General features: G+C 29.6%; 1 protein-coding gene across 11 annotated transcripts; it reads right to left on the reverse strand.

Moving 5' to 3' along the window:
• Positions 1–4273: 4273 nt before the first annotated feature.
• Positions 4274–19314, reverse strand: LOC119616101 (zinc finger protein 665). 11 transcript variants are annotated; one of them, XR_005232505.1, is made up of 12 exons: positions 18536–19312; positions 14769–14914; positions 14571–14659; positions 14263–14490; positions 13928–14088; positions 13729–13831; positions 13302–13626; positions 13074–13238; positions 10998–11178; positions 10757–10929; positions 9941–10691; positions 4274–7544 (listed from the first exon to the last, which is right to left on the reverse strand). XR_005232505.1 is itself a non-coding variant. In XM_037972283.1 (12 exons), the coding sequence occupies exons 1-12, from the start codon at positions 18665–18667 to the stop codon at positions 7248–7250; spliced, it is 2667 nt and encodes an 888-aa protein (XP_037828211.1). In that variant the 5' UTR covers positions 18668–19314; the 3' UTR covers positions 4274–7247. The 11 variants fall into 11 exon arrangements, 8 of the variants coding, with proteins under 8 accessions (XP_037828211.1, XP_037828215.1, XP_037828210.1 ...); XM_037972283.1 differs by having other exon boundaries at positions 4274–7565; positions 10040–10691; positions 13928–14103; positions 14263–14469; positions 18536–19314; XM_037972287.1 differs by having other exon boundaries at positions 4274–7565; positions 10040–10691; positions 13928–14103; ... (1 more) ...; positions 14769–14899; positions 18536–19313.
• Positions 19315–20856: the final 1542 nt, after the last annotated feature.

Below are 20856 nucleotides of genomic sequence, written 5' to 3' on the forward strand. Positions count from 1 at the left end.
TTCTCAATAAACTATTTAAGCGTTTTCTTGGAAGCAATTCTTTGAAACTAGTGGGCGTGGCATCTCCGATATAAATAAAATCTTAAATTAGTATATCTGTAAAAATGTAACAGCTAGAGTCATGAAATGTTTGTGGAAATCCCTTTAGTAGCACCATGAATATTTATGACAAAAAATGGGCGATCTATAAATAGAGGGCGTGGCAACTCCCACATGAATTAAATACTAAAATTCGTGTATCAGGAAAAGTATGAAAGCTTGAATCTTGAAATTTTACACGAAGATCTTTAACATTCATTAAACATTTGGGGAGAAAGTTGATGGATTTTCATTAGGGGGAGGGGGGCTTGTAACCTCCCACATGAATTGAATTCTAAAATTAGTTTATCTGGAAAAGTATTATAGCTCAGAATCTTGAAATTTTACACGAAGAACTTTAACATTCATGTCAACATTTTTTGGAGGAGAAAGCTGGCGGACTTTCATTTGGGGGGGGGGGGGGGTTTGCTTGGTAACTCCAGTGTGAATTCAATACAAATATTCATATATCTAGAAACTATTAGAGCTAGAATACTCAAATTTTGCACAAACAACTTTGACATCCATTTGTTGTACCTCCCATATGAATTTAAATCAACAGTTCTTATATCTGGGAAACTATTAGAGATAGAATACTGAAATTTTGCACAACGAACTTTGGACATTCATGTGAACATTTAGGGGAAAATAGACGGACTGTCAAGAGGAAGCTTGGCACCTCCCATATGAATTAAATATAAAAAAATCGTATATCTGGAGCTGGAATGTTCAAATTTTACGTTGATTACATTAAATTAAGGTTTGGAAAAAATTGTAATGGTTGCCATGGTTTCTCCCAGTAAATACAACAAATCTTATAACTGGGATTTATATTATTTTTAGGGTCTTAGAGACGTTGTGAGACTGTTTGACTGGTTTAAGGTTGCGGACGAATTAGCTAGATTAGGTTCTATCTTTGCTATAGATGAAAGGGAAAGGATGACAAAACCATCCATTTGTCACTATTGTAGGTTGATATTCAAAAGAATCCGTGACATCATTAAGCAGTCCTTGATCACCAACACATGATATGGAGGTTACCAAAATACTTATAGGACTAGCTAAACTCAGTCTAAAGATTCTGATGGGAATGCTAAGGGGACATTGCTCAGTTAGGACCCTTGTTAGTAAGTGGAACATTAATATACCGGACCCTTGCAGGTTATGCAAAGATGAGCAGGAAGTAGAGAGAATAGATCGAACATATAATTTGCACACTGTCCTAGGAGATAAAATCTCAGCCTGAAATGGCTAGCGAATAGGTGCCATGACGAACTGGGGAAAATTGAAGGATTTAATTGTCGCAGTCTACTAAGTTTTTTCAAGAGAATTAGTCACTTCTTCGACTAGGCTTTATATCGTAAGAAAAAGAAGAAGCCATACCATTTTATTTCAATGCATTACGATTGCGTGCATTCTGCATTACGATCGTAGCTACGTTTTTTAAGTTGTTGGCCCCTATTCTGCATTTCAATTTGAATCGAAATTTTCTCCGTTTGGCAACTTTGGTATTCTGTATTTCGATTCGACTCTCCGCCACATAAACAACAAGAAAAACGTAGGCACGATCGTAACGCAGAATACACACATTCGTAAAGCATTGAAACGAAATGGAATTGCTTCTTCTTTTTCTTACGATTCAGTTTTTTGTTGCAGAATAGGGGTGGTTGTTTCAGTGACGAGGCTTCGAATCGAAATGATGAATAAAAAAGTTGCGAAACGGAGAAAATTTCGATTCGAATTGCAATGCAGAAAAGGGGCGAGTGTTTTTTTTTTCTGTCTTTGGATCTTCACTCATTGAAGGGTATCACAATGGACCGGATGGTGTATAACCCTACTTAACCTACACCTAAACCGAAATATATACACTTTCGATCAGTAGAGAACAAAACTAAAACTTACCTTAACGACAAGCCCCTGTTTTAACACATCTAGTTGTTAAGTATGTTGATTGTAGAGTCTTGATGTTGAGATCTTGAAAATTGTCGTTTAAAATAATTCACAAAAAGTATTTGAAATTACTTTTCAATTTTTTTGTTTTTTTACTTTATTTCTGTTTTTTCTTCTTTTTTTTCATGTTGAGCTTATATTAAAATATATATATTCGGTTATTTATTTTGTTTGTTTTTTTCTTCGTAATTTTAAAACTTTAATCATTTTCTTATTAAATTATTTTTATTTTTGTTTTTTTACTTTTAATATGCTTAACTAGAAAACTAATATTTTATACACAACGTTTGTTTGTTTTTTTCTTACTTTTCTTATTAAGTTTTATTTTCATATTTAGGTTTTTATGTGGTTTTTTTAAGTTTATTTTTGTTGGTAAGGATTTTCACCCGTTTTTTTTTTTTTTTTATTTTACTTGTATTTTTTTTGATAATATTTTACATGTTATATAACGTTATGTTTGTTTAAATAATAGTGCTTTTTAAAGCACCTATTTAGCTCTGTGGTGTTTGATAATTTCTGTGTAATTGTTGTTGTTGTTTTATTTAAGGGCTTTAAATGGAATTAATGTTTTAAGGGAGGATTTTCGAGATTTTAGCTTTCAGCGGGACAAGTTGGTGCAATAAATTTTATTGCTTTGGAAATTTTTGTTAAAGAAATTTTGTTTTTTATTGCCCCTGTTAAGTGATTTTCTTTACTTTTTAATTCTTGGGTTTTAGTTATATAAATATGTTTAACATTTCTTGTTTTATTTTTTTAATATTTTTTGTGATTTTTTGTAAAACTAAGTTTTGTTTTATTTTTTTCTTTAAATTGTTAAACTTATTAATGTGTAATTTTTAAATTTATATTTTTGTTTAGTACCTGTGTGTGTTCTTTTTAAAAGACATGTATATGTTAATGTGTGTTTTTTTTTTTACTTTTTTTAAAGAAACGTTGATTTTAAAATCTAAAAACGTTTCTAAAGTAAAAAAATTTTAAAACAAAAATTAGTTAAATTTAAAAATAATGTTTAAATTTAATATAAATGTTGTACAATGTTAGACACACTATATGTAGATATAAAAACAGGAATATAATTACAATAAAACAAATTGTTTCTTTTCTTTTTTTTTTCAAAATTTGTCTTAAATACTAAAACAAAATCAAACACAAAATGGAAAATAGCCAAATTAAAGTCTCTAGAGTTTGGAAAATCCGCCTTTAACTTTAAATAAAATAAAAATTCTTTTAGAAAAAACCTGCTTTTTGTTTAAAGTTTTGCTTAATAATATTATGCTTTATGGTGTTTTTTTTTTTTTATACAATTACTATCCTTAAGTAAAACGAAGAAACAATTCTAAAAACATATTTATTTTACACAGTTGGTTTTTTTGTTTTTATTAAATTTTTTACATAATTTTTGTAGCTTAAAAAAAGGTTGTAGTTTTTTAGATGCGACCAACACATCAGTTTATATGATTTTTTTTTCTTTTAATAAAAATTTTGTATTTTTCAAAAAAATATTTAGGGAAGCTGTTATTAGTTGTTAAAAAAAAGTAATGAAAATGTTTTTTTTAGCTCTATGTGGGGTTTTTTTTAAATAATTTGAAATTTTTTAAGAAAAAAAATTATGTAAAAATAATTTTTTTGTTTAATAAGTTTAATGCTTTAAAACCTAAAATTTACAAAAAAAATATTATATAAATAATATTCTAAACATAAAAATTAAATATTAAATTTTGTTTTTTTTTTATTTTCTCTAACTTGTTGACTTATAACTACATTTAAAAAATACAGTTAGCAATTTTGTAATTTGTTTTAAATTAAAATTCTAATGAAAATTTTGATTCATTATAGTTTTAATTAGGGAGTTTTAAGGGAATTTTACAAATTATAACAAAGTTTAGGAAATAAAAATAAAGGAAAAATATTCCAACGAAAACCTGAACCGGAAAAGAAGAAAAAGAAAAAAATCCACTTTGTTTCAATGCTTTACGATCGTAGCTAAGTTTTCTTTTGTTATCTTAATAACGAAGAGTCTAATCGAAGTATGTTAAACAGTTACCTTGGAATTAGTGATATATCCATTACTTCTGGAACCAGTTCTATGAAACATTTGTTGCGATTTTGAAGTATATTAAAGAGTTTTCAAAGAACTAGTTCTATGTCACATAATATATACGAAAAACTGCCTCCAAAGCATTACATCCAAAATTAATAATTTCGAACAATGGTCTCCATGTCCAAATAGAACGAGTACAGACTATAGCCACGAGTTCTAGGACTAGTTGTGGAAATGATGTTATAACCAGCCAGGATTCTTTTAAGAAAACATTCTATAACAACTAATTAGGGAATAAGTGTAAACGGAACCACATAAGATTCCTAATTGACAATCCGGAAACTAGAGTTTTCATCAAAACTTTTAGAACAAGTTTTCCAGATCTTTGTTATGATTCTAATAAACTTGTTTCTTAACAATAGCTTAATGGGTATCGACTCCAAAATTAACCATTTCGAACATTGGTCTCAACTCCCAAATAGAACGTTTTTACAGTCTACAACCTTGAGTTCTAGGACTAGTTGTGGAATTGATACTATTATTTCTGGAATATAAAGAATATCTTCATAATCCCTCAAGATCCGTTTAAGAATTCGTTCTTATATAACCAGTTCTAGTAAAAGAACAACTTTAGATTTTTATTAGGCTATCATTGAACTAGTGTTGTCATTATTTCCATCTAAAACTCGTAATCCGTAGCTTTGCTATGGTTCAAAGAAATCTCTAAAGAGTTTTCTAAGAACTAGTTCTTTGACACTTGCTTAACATAGCAATGTTTGCTAAAATTTCAAAATAACTTTTAAGTTTTAATATTGTTTAAAGAACTAGTTCTAGAATTATTTCTAAAGCTAGTTCTTATCATGACAATTTCTAATAGAAATCTTCTTTAAAGGAACTAGTTCTAAAAAAAAACTTAATTTTGCTTAAAGGACTAGTTCTAGAATTATTCCTAAAACTAGATTTGAGTGAAACAATTTCTGAAGAATATTTTTGATAAAGGAACTATAGTTCTAGATTTTATTCTATAGAAATTGTTTTTAAAGTTTCCAAAAAAAGTTTTAATTTTAATTTTTCTTAATGAAATAGTTCTTGTATCTTTACTAGAGCTAGTTCTGAGCGTGATAATTTCGAACGAATATCTTAGATAAAAGAACTAGTTCTAGAATATAATCTAAAGAAAAAGTTCTACAAAGTTGTCAAACAATTTCTTAATTTTAATTTTGCTTAAAGAACTAGTTCTTGTATCTTTACTAAAACTTTACTATAGCTAGTTCTGAGCGTGATCATTTCGAACGAATACCTTATATAAAGGAACTAGTTCAAGATTCTCTTCTATAGGGAAAGATCCGTAGTTTGTGAAAACAAAATTTTAGTGTTAATTTTGCTTAAAGAACTAGTTCTAGAATCTTTACTTTAACCTTACTAGAGCTAGTACTGAACGTAATAATCTCGAACGAATATTTTTGTTAAATGAACTAGTTCCGTAACCTATTCTACAGAAACAGTTCCTAAAGTTTTCAAGAATCTGTAGAAACTTTTCGGAAAGTTTTCAAAATAAAATTAGGTTTTTCTTAAAGAACTAGTTCTAGAATTGTTCGCTAAAATTATGTAAATTTGGTTCTGAGTGAGACAATTTCATACTAAAATCTTTAATAAATGAACTAGTTCTGGTATTAATATTTTTGTAAAGTTTTCAGTTTTCATTAGTCTTAAAGACGTAATTTTAGAACTGTTCCTGAAACTTACTTATAGCCAGTTCTTAGCATGGCAAATTCGAACTAAAAACTTTCATAAAAGAGTTCCAAAGGTGACTACTTCAAGCATAAAGTCAGTCTCAACAGGAAACTTGCATTCAACAAATTAATGCTAAAAACTCGCCCGTTTTTCTCAAAACTTGAAGAATTAGTTCTAGAATTGTATCGTAAAGTCACATATAATTAGTTCTTTAGGTTACAATTTCGAACAAAATTCGATTAACGTTCTATAAAACGTTGATAGGATAAAACTTCCGCCGAATCAGTTCCAAAGGTAACAAATTTCGTAACAGTTTCGAATGAAAACCTTTGCCAGAAGAGAACTCAGAATCGTTCTTTAAAACTTATATCGAACATATAAATACCTCCACAGAACCAGTTCCAAAAGTGACCACTTTTCGATCATTGAACTCCAAGGCAAACTAGCGTTATAATTATTTATAAACAATTCCATAACAATTGACTGATATATACAAAAAAATGTATAAATAATGATTTAAGAAAATATTACAAAACTAAAACAACTCCCACAACTAACATTTTTAAAGGCATAAAACAAATGAAGAATTTTTCCTCTCACTTAATACAAGGAAAAAAAAAGAGTAAATTTTCTTAAATTCCTTTTCTTCCCTCCCCCCACTATTAAAACCATAATGAATCCTTATAAATTTCCATTTATCTAGTGGTGTTTTACTCCTTTTTTTTCTGATGAAATCTTTTTTTCCATTGCAAATATTAATAATAATTAAAAAATAGTATTTATAACTATGCTATATACAAACTAATTGAAAAAATCATAAAATAATAATTAAAAAATATGAAAAAAAAAAACAAAATTTTAACCTAAATTTACAACTACTTTTCTTACAAAATATGTTTTTTTGTTTTTATGTAGAACAATTTAAAAAAGGAAATGGATGTAAAAACTAGAGAAAAATGGTTAAATTGGTTTTTCTTAAAAAAAAAAATGTGTCAATAATTGTTAAAAAAAATAATATTTTAAATAAAAATAAACAATAAAAAATAGAAACAAAAACAACAACAATAATGCTTATAAAACAATAAGCTTAAAGAGAATGTAAGAGAACAACAAAGAAATCAATACAACAAAAAGAAAGAAGAGAGAAATAAGGGAGCCTGAGCCAAATTACAACTTGGTACCTTGTTGTTGCCCTTTATAAACCTTTTTTTCCAGAAGATAATTTACTGTTGCGGAGTTTTTAAATGCGGCTGTGGTTAAAAGATATTAAAACTTTTTTCTCACTCTCTAAGTGTTAAGGGGGTCTCTGTGTCGGTGTGTTTCAAGTGTTTGCAATAGTCCTGGCTTTTCCTCCACTGTTCAGTTCTTGTTAGTTTATACTTCCTTCATCATCTTTCTTTCTTTTCTGCTTTTGCTTTAAAGGGGGATTTGACTCATTTCTCGCTCATTCAATATTTTGATTCTCTTGTGGTATGTTAATTTCATATTTAATAACTTGTGCTGTATTGGTACCTTGCAACACTTGCACGTGTACAGCTTGATTGCCAATCATTACTTCTCTGGTGGTCATTTGTTGTTGTTGTTGCTGCTGGTGCTGTTGTTGTTGATTTTGCTGCTGCTGATTTTGTTGCTGTTGTTGTTGGGCCAGTTGTTGTTGTGCCTGTTGTTGCACATGTTGCTGTTGTTGTTGCTGCTGCTGTTGTTGTTGTTGCTGCTGCTGCTGTTGTTGGTTGTTGCCATCCTGTTGAAGAATAAAATCAAGCTGCTTGTATTGTTGTAGTGAAACAAGTCTTATGCATAAATTATTAAATTCTTAAATAAAATGAGGGAAAGTTTTACTTTATTCAAAAACTAATGAAATAAGGATAAAGGAAAATGTATGAAAAAAAAAAACAACAAGAAATAAATGAAAATTAATGAGAAGTTAGATAACAAAAGGAGTAGTTAATGAAGGGAATTTAAGGTTGTGTGGTATATGTGCATAGAGAGAAAGGTGAGAGGAATTTATAATTTGGTATTTAATGTAAAAAAAATAAATTGTCATATTTTACAGAGAACAATCTCTTTTTAAACTTAGTCTAAAAAAAAAACTTCAAATATCTCAAAAACAAAAATTTCGAAATTCGAAACTATAATTTTATTAATTCCCCTAGTTTTGAGAACATTTTTGCAGATTTAAAACTTTTTCGAACATAAGTTCGAATTATCGAACATTTTTATTACTGAAGTTTGAATGCTCAAACATAACTTAAAAAGCTTAAATTCTGAAAAAATAATAAAAACATTTAAAATTTAGAAATTATTTCCAAAATTTTTAAGTTCGAATTTCGAAAATTTTTGAAAAAAGTTCTCAAACAAAACTAAAATTATATTTTTATGAATCGTCATGATTTAGAGATCATTTTAAGAGTATTAAAATTTTTTCGAACTTAATTTCGAATTTTCGAAAATTGAAAATTTTTCGAGTATCAATCTTAGAACATATTTTTAAAATTTAAATTAAGAAACTTTGTTGAAAAAACATAAAAATTTAGAAATTTATTTCTAAATTGTTAAGTTCGAAATTCGAAAATGTGAGAAATTCTTTTCAAACAAAACAAAAATTATAGTTTTATGAAACTTCATGAGTTAGAGATCATTTTAAGAGATTTAAAAAATTTTCGAACATAAGTTCGAATTTTCGAAAATCGTTATTATTGAACTTCGAATTTTCGAACATACTTTAAAAAGCTTACATTCTGAAACTACATTGAAAAAACTTTAAAATTTCTAGAAAAATTAGGAAATATTTTCAAAATTTTGAAGTTCGAATTTCGAAAATTTAAAAATATATTCTCAAAAGAAACTAAAATGACATTTTTATGAATCCTCATGATATAGAGATAATTTTAAGAGATTTAAAAATTTTTCGAACATAAGTTCGAATTTTCGAAAATTGATATTATTGAACTTCGAATTTTCGAACATACTTTAAAAAGCTTACATTCTGAAACTACATTGAAAAACTTTAAAATTCCTAAAAAATTAGGAAATATTTTCAAAATTTTGAAGTTCGAATTTCGAAAATTTAAAAATATATTCTCAAAAGAAACTAAAATGACATTTGTATGAGTCCTCATGATATAGAGATCATTTTAACAGATTTAAAAATTTTTCGAACATAAGTTCGAATTTTCGAAAATCGTTATTATTGAAGTTTGAATGCTAGAAAATATCTTAAAAAGCTTAAATAGTGAAATTACATTAAAAAAAACTTTAAAATTCCTAAAAATTTAGGAATTATTTTCAAAATTTTTAAGTTTGAATTTCGAAAATTTTAAAAAATATTCAAAAAAAAATAAAACTAAAATGATATTTTTATGAATCCACATGATTTAGACATCATTTTAACAGAGTTAAAAATGTTTCGAACTTAAGTTCGAATTTTCGAAAATTTTTATTTTTGAACTTTGTATTTTTGAACATTTCAAAAAAGCATATAACCTCAATTTACATTAGAAATATTTATAAATTTTGAAATTATTTTCAAAACTGTTAAGTTCAAAATACGAAAATGTAAGAAATTTGCCTCAAACAAAATTAAAATTAAATTTTCGAACATTCTTTGAAAAGCTTACATTCTGAAACTACATTAAAAAAAAAAACTTTAAAATTCCTAAAAAATCGAAATTAGAAAATTTAAAAAAATATTCTCAAATAAAATCTACATTTTCATCAGTTTGAAAACCAATTTAAAACGGACTAGAAATAGAAAGACTTAGTGTTTATTCAAAGAACTGTTTTGCAGGATGTGTATTCTGTTGTGTTTTTTCGGGGATATGATGAATAGAAATTAAAAAATAAATTTAAAACCCAACACCATGATCGTAATATAAAAAATAAACTGATTTTAAAACAACTACCATACAGATGATGAACAACTTAGAAAAAAAAAAAAAACAAAAGCGAAAATTTGTTTGAGAAAATTTATATAGAAGAAATTAAAATTTGAAAAAAAACTAACAAAAAATTTAGAGCCATAAAAATTTTGAAAAAAATAACAACAGAAGAAACTGAATTTGAACGTTAGAATATTGAAAAAAAAAAAATTATGTTTATAGAGAGAGACAAAATGGATTTAAATATCTCAACACTTACGTTGCACACAACTACAACCTTTTTTTTAAAGATTATTTCTCAATTGTTTTTAGAGAGTTTGATTTGAGAGAGTGATTGTGAGTGAGAGGTTCAACACACCTGTTGCTGCGAAATGGGTGGTTTCGTTTCCAAATGTTGACGCTGATGTAGCATTAAGTGATTCTTTTGGAAGAATGCTTTGCCACACTCGCACACATGAGTGCGTACCGTACAACCGCCGTTCGGATGACGACGATTGTGTTGCATGAGACCGTGTTTGGCGGCAAAACCTTTGCCGCAACTAGCACAGAAATGTGATTTGGGTTTGGTGGGTGTCTGTTGCGATTGCTGCGGTTGTTGCTGCTGCTGTTGTTGTTGCTGCTGTTGTTGTTGCTGCTGCTGTTGATGCTGCTGGTGAGCTGCACCATTCTGTAAATGTTGCTGCTGCTGCTGTTGTGGCTGTAAACCAACCGATGGCATGCCGGGAACAAGTGTCTGCGGATGAGTCGTAGCGGCGGCCTGCACCAGTGTTGTCTGTGAAACAACTTGACCCGTTGATGATATGATTTGAACTGGCATTTGGTTTTGGGCTATAATATTGGGATTGGCTGCCACAACTGTGGCGCCAGAACTCATACCGGTTGTGCTTAGTAAGTGTGTAGGCAAGGCGGCGGTTAAAGCACATAAATCGGTCATAAGACTTTTATCACCGGTATGTAAACGCAGGTGGAGAGCTAAAGCTTCGCGACTATTAAAGGCACTTCCGCATTCCCTGAGAAGAAGAAGAATAAGATATTATAGTATAAAGTTATGTGTTCAAATAAATGTTTTACTTACCGGCAACCAAATTGTGGTCTGGCCGTATTATTGGCATCATTGGCGGTGACCGTTAACAAGGCCGAATTGTTTGGATTGCTAACCACCGTTATAGTTTGTGGATGATTATTTTGAACTTGATGCCCTTGCTGCTGTTGCTGATGTGTAGAATGGGCTTGTGTTTGGTGTACTTGCTAAAAGTTGGAAGAAACGTTTATAGATTATCACAATATTTTAATTTTATCCAGTTTTGAACACTTACTTGTATTGTTTGTGTTGGCTGCTGCTGTGAAATTAAATTGTTGGACGGCACTGCGGCGGTATTTGAAGAATTCGGATTGACACCACCATGTGTGGTGCGTATATGTTGATTTAAATCCGGTCTTGTCATAAAACCTTCGCCGCAACTTATACAAGGATATGGTTGATCACCAGTATGTACACTGTAAGAAAAGTATCAGTAGATTAGAATTAGGGATGCCAAACGGGAATTCCCGATTCCCGAAAATCCCGGGATTTTCGGGATTTGAAAGTACCGAAAACCGGGATTTTAAAAATGAAATCCCGGGAAATTTCGGGATTTTAAAATCCCGAATTTTTAAGTATTTTTCCGCTATTTTATACATCATAAAGTACTAAATAAGAGAATTTTAAAAGTTTTTGGACTTAAGATGACTCTACTAACTTACAAGCTGAAATATCCAAAAAAAAAAAAAAAAGTAAGAGTCCTATATTCGGGTATGCCGAATATGCTTTTCTATAAACATCAGGGTGATATTACTCATCAAATTTACTGATAGGATCTTATATGAGAGGTAGGGTGAATCATTGACCGTTTTTATACAATTTTTCATAATTTTTTTAGACCAATTTTGGTTCATACACTTTCCGGTAGGAAGATATACGTTCCTATAAAAGTTTCTTAGCTTTTGGCGACTAAGAAATTTACTTAACTCAAATTTCATCTCTACACTCGTACTTGTAAGCCAGTAATGAGCGTTAAAGTATTTATCTGGATGGGACCTTATGTAGGGGTACGGTCAATTATGGACCGAAACACATAAAACTTGGTAGAGAGATTTTGACTCGCATGAAACATATGTGTATCGAATTTCATCGCTATACTTTTTTAAGCCAGTAATGAGCGTTAAAGTCATTTTTTTAACGGGACCTTATATGGGGGTAGGGTCAATTATGAACCGACCCACATAAAATTTGGTAGAGAGGTTTTGGCTCGTCAGGGATTTACTAATATCAAATTTCATTGCTATACTAAATAGGCATAGATACTATCGGATATATAAAAATAACAAGTACGAAATTATAGGCGGGCGAGGCCGACCATATAACCCCATACACCAGTTATGAGAGTAAAATGTAATTTAGTTTTCATAATAAATGTATACCTCGCCTCCGATATATTCTAGCACTTTATTGTTAAAAAACTATTTTTCTGAAATATGCTTGGGGGAAGGACGCCATCATATGAGTCGATCCTCATAAAATTTGGAGGGCGAATTTACGATTACATAAAATGTTTTATGCTGAATTTCATTGCGACAGTTCTCTTTTTAAGCGAATTGTAGATACTAATTCTTTTTTAAAGCTGTGTTTTGTATGGGGGCTCGGATCAAAAGCCCGATCATTTCAAATTTCATCAGCGTATTTTAGGACAGTATAAAACAAAAGCACTACTCCGGAGAGACCCAATATACCATCCCTACTAAGGGTATAAAAAGCGCAATAAATAGGCATTGATACTATCGGATATCTATAATGGAAGTCAACCTGTCAATAAGATGGCGAGAAGATAATTCCCTTGGTTAGTGAACACGGAATATAAGGTGGAGGAGATATAGGTGCAGTACAGGTGCTCTATGTAGCCTCGTATGGATCCCCATTACACATACTATTTAAATATTATTTGAAAACCATTGTAAATTTGGATATCATGGGTATTATTTTAGGTTTTTATTCTACTATTCAGTGCCTGGGATGGAAAGATTTTTATTCTAAGTATGTACTTTGAATTAATTTGTTTTTCTTTTCACAAAATGCTTATTGGAAAGTAAACACCTACTAAGAGTATTCATATTGCAATATGAAATAAAACATTTTATTTTTGTCGGTAAATTATTAAGATTTTTTGAATTTTTTTTATATTTTTCGGGATTTACAAATCCCGAAAATCCCGGGATCCCGATATCGGGATTCCGGGATTTATTTAAAAATCCCGAATCCCGGGATTTCTAAAAACCAGTCCCGATTGGCATCCCTAATTAGAATAGATTTAAATAGTTTTCGAATATTTTAAAATTTTTTAAAAAAAGAAACTCACCGCATATGTGCCACTAATGTCCTTTTCTGTAAAAATTCTTTACCGCACACTGTACAGGCATGCGGTACTTTGCCGTGAATACGAGCATGATTGACCAATTGAAATTTACGCGGAAATGTAACACCACAATCCTGACAAACGAATGGATTAACAGAACCATGAAAACTACAAATAAAATTATCAAATTAAAGAAAATTCCTTCAAAAGGGTAAAAAAACCACAAATTACCGTGAATGCATAATGAGATGATTTTCTTGGGCAAAACTTTCGCCACACTCGTCACAAACAAACGGTCGTTCGCCAGCATGATATTTACTATGTGTCACTAAGTGACGTTTCAGCGGGAATGTACGGCCACATTCCTGACAAATAAAGGGTCGATCACGTGAATGTACCCTAGAATGGGTCAACAAATGATGTTTAAGAGTAAAACTCTTTTTGCACTCGGTGCACTGATAAGGGCGATCGGTGGAGTGTAGAAGCAAGTGGGTATTTAGACAGTGTTTGTGGGCGAAACTTTTACCGCAATGTGTACAGATATGGGGCCGTTCCCCTGCAATAAAACAAACAGAAAAACAAAATACATTAGTAATAAAATTTAATTAAATATAATTTTGCAATAACAAATGCAATTTGTTTGTTTAAACTAAATCACCTGTATGTACTCTAGCATGAGTAGTTAAATGATGTTTTAACAAAAATGATTTGCCACACTCGTCGCAACTGTAAGGGCGTTCTTTTTTAATGGTGGCATCGGCCTGGAAATAAAAAAAAAGGATTAAGATTAAGTTATGTTAGGTTTTAACAAAATAATAATAAAAGAAAGAATAAATAATAATAAAATCTCCTCTTACATCTGTAAAATGCATGGTCTCTTGTAATTCTGCTTTCGGTGAGAGTTCCAATGTTCCAGGTTCTAATTTTAAATTAGGCGCATTACCTTGTGAATCATCATTGTCTTCTAGACCTTGTATAACTTTTTGTACTTGCACTGAGATGCCAGGCAATATGTCACCTAACATTGCATGACCAATAGTTGAGAAATAGAAAGGTTTAAGGGTGGGGGAGGCGGTTAGGAAGTATCAAAAAAGAAAAGAGAAATTACAGCAAAAATTAACTTTCATATATCAGGGAAGAGGGTTTTCATTTTTTTCGACAGATATTACAAAAATAATCATATAGGCCTTACTTGTAGTTGTATTATGACCATCATTTGATGTTATAGTTTGTGGGTGTGTGGCGGCCAAAGCACGTTTCATTAATATTTCATTACATTCCTCGGCCGTCAAGTGTATCGGGCCAATCGGACTAAAATGTGCTTTATTAGCAGCTGCAGCTGTCGTTAATATGGTTTGTGTTTTTGAATCTACAATACCGTTCGTTAAATGAGACTGATCTGTTTGATCGACAAGTAGATCTAGAAAAGTTAAGAGAATTTAATATTCACACGAATAGAGAGAAAAAGTATATTTCATCTTCTCCAAACAAACAACTTACAATTTTTGTCACAATTTAAGTTTAAAACTTGTTGTTGTTGCTCTGGTTTCTTAACAACTGAGGAGGCGGCGGCAGCACCAGTGATTACTCTAATTAAGGAAATTTAAGAATAGAAAAAAAAAAACAAACATATTAAAGGCCTCTGTATAAAACAAAAACATACTTGTATAAAGTATGAACAAGAAAAGTAATGCTCACCTTTGAGCTCCTGTTGCAAATGGGTCATTGACCAATACCATACGCCGTACAACACTTTTATTGCCAGCTAATCCTCCTTTAACATCTTTTTGCACTGTTAATGATCCATCAGTGGATAACAAATATGGCATCTGAAAATTATAATGCTATTATAATCATAGAAGATGAATTTCAACATTTAGAATTAGTATGATGAATAAACAAATAGATTTCAAATTTAAATTTATTTTTATTGTTTTTTTTTAATGATGTTTTTAAATGAATTTTTTCTATAGTTTTTTTTCTTTACTTAAGATTTGGATTTGTTCTTATTAATAGCTGTGTTGATTAGATTTTTGTTTAAATGATTATTTAAAATCATTATGACCGTGCTCAAAGGCTAAAGGAGTTGGGAATAGTTGTTTTTGAATACCCTTTAAAGCAAATGTTTTCTACTTAATTATGTTATAATTTCTCTTAATAGTTTACTATTGAAACATGCAGGAAGATGCTACTAACATGCGGGCAACATTTATGTATGTATTTATTTCCCGCCAAAACTATTTATCCCTGAAATTTTGAAAAACCACAACTTCTTTAAACAAATATTCTTCTTAATACCAAAATTAAAAGCAATAATCTTAAAAATTGTTTGAACAACAAACAAGGTCTTTAAGTAATTAAGTAATTAATAATAACTAGAGTATAAGGTTTTTGAAAACTAAATTGGAACATTGGAACTCTTTGAATGAATTGCATTTTTTTGTATTTCTGTTTAAAATCTATTTTGCTATAATAAACAACTTTTTGTTTATTTGGTTTCATATTTTTTGCTTTACATAAAGTTTTCCCCTGTCATTTGTTTATGAATAAATATCAGTTTAATATTTGTTTAATAATATTCCTAAAAGCTAATAAAATCTTTTATAAAATTGTGTATAAATTAAGTTTGTATATATAATTTTTTTAAATTTAAATAATTAAACTTTAAATTATGCAAAAATCAATAATCATTTATACTAAAAATAAAAATATACAAATCATTGTGGAAAATTTGTTAAATAAACTAACAAATAAAACCTTATGTAAAAAAGAAGAAAAGAAGCTTAAAAATACATTTCGAAATGGAAATTTTTAGTGTTGAGTTCGAAATTTCGAAAATAAGTTTGAAAATGTGTATTCCTTTTATGTAAAGTTTGCAAATACGACAGTAAATGGCCTGTCTTATCCAAATGTTCTTACTAGGGTGACTACATATTTACTAAAATAAATATTTTACAATTACTCTAGCTTACAAAAAACTCGCTCTATTGACTAGTCAGTTAACTAGTCCATTGACTAGCCACTTAACTTCTCCATTGACTTGTCAGTTAACTACTTTATGGACTACTCTATGGACTAGTCAGTTAACTAGTCTATGACTTGTCAGATAACTAGTCCATTGACTAGTAAGTTAACTCTTTTATGGACTAATCAGTTAACTGGTCTATGGATTAGTTAGTTAACTAGTCTATGGACTATTCAGTTAACTAGTCTATTGACTAGTCTATATAATAGTCTACTTATTAGTATATTGACTGATCTATGGACTGGTGGCCAGTATTGACTAGTCTATTGAATAGTGTATGGACTGGTCTATTGAATAGTCTATGGACAAGTCTATTGACTATTCTATGAGCTGTCTATGAACGAGTCTATGGTTTAGTATGTGGACTAGTCTGTGGTCTATTGACTAGTCTATTTACTAGTCTATGGGTTGGTCTTTAGAATAGTCTATTGACTACTCTTTAGAATAGTCTATTAACTAGTCTATAGAATATTCTATTGACTAGTCTATAGAATAGTCTATTGACTAGTATATAGAATAGTCTATTGACTAGTCCATGGATTAAATATATGGGCTAGTCTATGAACTAGTCTATGGATTAAATATATGGGCTAGTCTATGAACCAGTCTATGGATAAGTCTATTAGTTTAAACTATTAAGGATATATACCTGTTAATCTGATCAGACAGATACCAATTATTCTGTCGAAGCAGATAACATTGACATATTCGTAGATAGATCTCAATAAGTAGGCCATCAGCTTATACGTAGACAGTTTTGTATTTCTCAAGGCTCTTACCTCAAACGTGTTAAGGTTAAAAAATATTCTCAATTGCATTACCGCCTGTCAAACTTAGACGACACTCAGTCGAAGTGATTTGGTTCCTAGCGGACAATAGCATTTGAGCAAATCAAATTGCTAACGAATGCACAATAAACGAATTGTTCGCAAAACAGTCTACTTACTTCTCTAATTATAGTATCAATCGCCATCAAGGAATAGGCGACTAAAAAGGAACTCAAGTATTCCACTTGCAGAATATTTAAAATACTCTAGTGCTATCTTGCACAAAATAGAACCTTAACTCTCTTGACATCTTGATAGTAACTTGGTAAGGCTTCTTATAAGCATACTAACTGCAGCCTGATTGATTGGATGCATATAACATCGTTTGACCTACCCAAGTAAGAGTTATTACATAAAAGTCTAATAAGGTAATCTAATTGGGTACTATTCCTGCCTACAATTACTATAAAATATCAATCCAGGATAAGTAGTAGGTTTAATTATTTTTAAATATTATAATTTATAAGTTTTCAAAAATTTTTTCTTATTTTATCTATAATCATGTACTAGAGCTGAACTGCAAAACAAGAAAATGTATACCTAGAGATGTGGGTGGTTACTAACATTTTAATTAACACTAATTAGTGAAAAAAGTAGCAAAGTTATGCAGTCAAATTAAAAATAATAAGAAAAACCATTAATGCCGATAAACGTTAAATATTTTATAAAATTGCAATTAAACAATTTACCAAATGTGTACCTAATTGTCACATATTGTAAACAAATTAGCAATGTAATGTTTACAATATGACAATTGGTTTTATCATTCCATTATATTAAACAATTTATCAACAAAAAGCATAAATAGAAAAACAAGAAAAAAAAGAGGAAAACAAGAAAAATAACAAAAATATTGCATCAACAATACAATACAAAACATAGTTTCAGAGTATTAAGACAATTCTTCTTCTTGTTCGTGTTCATATACATAATATGTGTTTTTATATACATATATAGACAGATGTATGTATATAAATTTTAAAAACAACTCCCTCTACCCCACAAATTCCCTTTTAAACAAATACTAATAGCACTAGTTAACAAACATACATAATCATTCTCATACATCATCACGCGCGCGCTTTCTTCAAAACCTACATACAAACGTACAAAATCGACAAACATTCATACATACAAACGAATTGTGTTCGTGTTGTCGTTGCTGTTGATTTTTTTTCTTGTTTAACTTTACTCAGAGTGAACACACAGCACAGCAAAGCAAAAGCAAGCAACACACAATCAACCATCCATCCAACCAAACAACAAAACGACCACGACTAACGAAGAAGAGAACTACCACGACTATCACAAGTACAGTCTTATAATTTTATTATTTCTTATTATTTTTTTTATTTTATTTTTGTGTTGTTGCTGTTGTTTTTATTGTGGTGCTACCTTTATTATTTTGTTTTGTATTGTGGGCACAAACTACTCTTTTTGGAGCTACAGAACAAACGAACACACAAGAACATACAACACAGACAGCAGAACAAATCCCATAAAATAGAAAAAAAAAACAATAAATAAATAAATAGAAAAAAACCAAAAAATTCAAATAAAAACATATTGTATGCAATTGGAAGATGAAGTAGAAAAATGTTTCTATTACTTACAGATTCACTGCTAACAGTGTAGTTTATATTGGGCGATATTTCCAGTACGGACTCGGGACCTCGAGTGTTATCAGCAAAACCCCAGGCATAAGGACCAAAACTTTGTGTTGGATTACTTTGAGCAGCACACATCCTCAAGGCCTTTTATTTATTTTAAAAAAATATATTACACACACGCACGTATACGAACGTATGAATGAAAAATAAAAAAAAATAATGAAACTGAAATGAACGAACTTAAAAAAACAACGGCCACAGTAATTTTGCTTTTCAACTTTTATTTTGCTTTACAATTTTTCTCTGAACTTTTACACAATATTCTTTTATTGAATAAGATTTTCACAATTTAGTCGATTGTGTTTTTAGCATGTTTTTTTCGTGGAAATATTTACAATTAATGTAAAATTCTTTATGCAAAAACGATTTTATACAATATAAAAAAAAAAAGAAAGTCAAGACGTCGCGGGCGCCATTTTTATTTTTTCTTTAGCGTAACTTTTTTCACTTTTTTTCAATAGGTTTTTTATTTGCTTTTTAGATATTTCACTTTTTGTTTTAGGCATTTGCACGGAAATTGTTTGATATATATATTTATTTGGTATTATTTGTTTGTGTTTTTAGATTTATTGTTGTAATTGGGTTAAAATATCCACCAATATATAGAATATGAATATAAAAAATCAACACAATTGAAAAAATTCCTCAATTCCATCACTCTACTGACGTCGCCATTTTAGTTTTTGTATTTCACACAAAGAGTTGTGTCAACGCACACGAAAGCAAAATGTGAGATTGTGTTGAATACCAGTGTTGTCACGTTGCCAAGGCGTTTAATACTACTATCAAAATACAACTCTACATAAGAGTTGCCATTTTTATATTTCTTCAAATATTATTTTTAATGAAATAAATTAGTTTTTTTTTTAATATTTATTAAAATTAAAATTTAAAAATTAAACAATGTGTTGAGTTATTTTTAAACAAAATCTGATTAATTTATAAACACAAATTATTAAAAGTATCTTCTTCATCTTGGCATTCACAGATAAATGTTAGCAGTATGACTTGTGTTCATAGAAAATATGAAAACCATGGTAACTCTAAATGTGAGAAATAGAAAATGATATTGAATTTTATTTTTGTACATTTTCGTTGTACAATTTTAAGTGTTGACAACTCATAGAAGAACAAAAGCACCACGGCATTCTTTCATAATGAGAGCATATGTATTTGTTTAGTTCCAAAACCTAAAGGGGAACAAAAACAAATAAGTCCATCGGATTAGTCAGGGTGTACTGAACACAAGGTGACATCCTTAGCCTATCTGATCATTGTATACAATTTTTTATACATAGCCTTGTATACATGCTTAAACCGAACGTTTGTCAAACTCCTTATAAAAAAATTTGACAATTGTGCGTTCGCTCTCACCTTGTACCTTGGTATTTTGTTAAGTATACCATGCCTCCAGATTTATGGTAATTTCATTTGCCTACCCAGTCAAATTAATATTCATTATCTGCGAAAAAGTACTCATGTTTGCTACACTTTAAGTGCAACTCTGTCAAGGTGAGTTTTATGTGGGAAATACAACACTGTTTAGTACTAGGTAGAAACACAACACTGTTCAATAATAAATTAGTACAGAAATTTAAATTCTATTTTATAATTAGAAAATTATAAATTATTTATGAATTTTTTTAGTAGAAACAAAAAGTCAGTAAATCGCAATTTATGAAAAGTCGATTTTTGACATTGTACAATTTATGAAAACAAAATGCTGTTTTTTTCAATTATTCAAAATTTAATTTATAGATTTTTACGATTATTCGTCTTTTTTTTCTTGCAAGAAGTTGACTTTTCGTTTTTTTGGACAAATAAGTCGACTTTGAAAAAAAATCGATATATTTTATTGAAAAATTGATTTTCAGTTAATCTTGTCTTTTCAACTTTTTCCGACTTTTAATTAAAAAATCGGATTGCTGTTTTTCGTACAAGTCTATAAACTTCGACTTTTTTCGATAAAATGTCTATTGACCAATTGTTCGAAAGTTTTAATTACTTGAACCATACTCTATAGTTGAAACAAAAAGTCGACAACAATTTGCCAATAAATAACTATTAGTCGATTTTTTCATTTTAAGAACTTTAATCAAAATAAGTTTTATAGATATATATTATTTACATACAATTTGTATTGAAGCACGGATATATAAAAAACAAACAAAACTTTCATCTTTTCCCCTCTTCAACAAACTCATAAAAGTTACGTATGAACTGCAACTTATTTGTTTACACTAGTTTATTAGTTATCGATTACT

Source organism: Lucilia sericata, unplaced genomic scaffold (genome assembly GCF_015586225.1).
Source record: "Lucilia sericata isolate MDLA Ls3-8-SP2 unplaced genomic scaffold, ASM1558622v1 Contig000058F_arrow, whole genome shotgun sequence".
Classification (NCBI taxonomy): Eukaryota; Metazoa; Arthropoda; class Insecta; order Diptera; family Calliphoridae; genus Lucilia; species Lucilia sericata.

What these genes read in the sequence shown, in the direction of transcription:
- LOC119616101 (XM_037972279.1), bottom strand. Translation starts at nt 18,667, where the DNA reads ATGTGTGCTGCTCAAAGTAATCCAACACAAAGTTTTGGTCCTTATGCC. An exon ending in ACACTGTTAGCAGTGAATCT is followed by an intron (nt 14,915 to 18,535) that starts GTAAGTAATAGA and finishes TGATTATAATAG; the next exon opens with CATTATAATTTTCAGATGCC. An exon ending in CTTAAATTGTGACAAAAATT is followed by an intron (nt 14,491 to 14,570) that starts GTAAGTTGTTTG and finishes TAACTTTTCTAG; the next exon opens with ATCTACTTGTCGATCAAACA.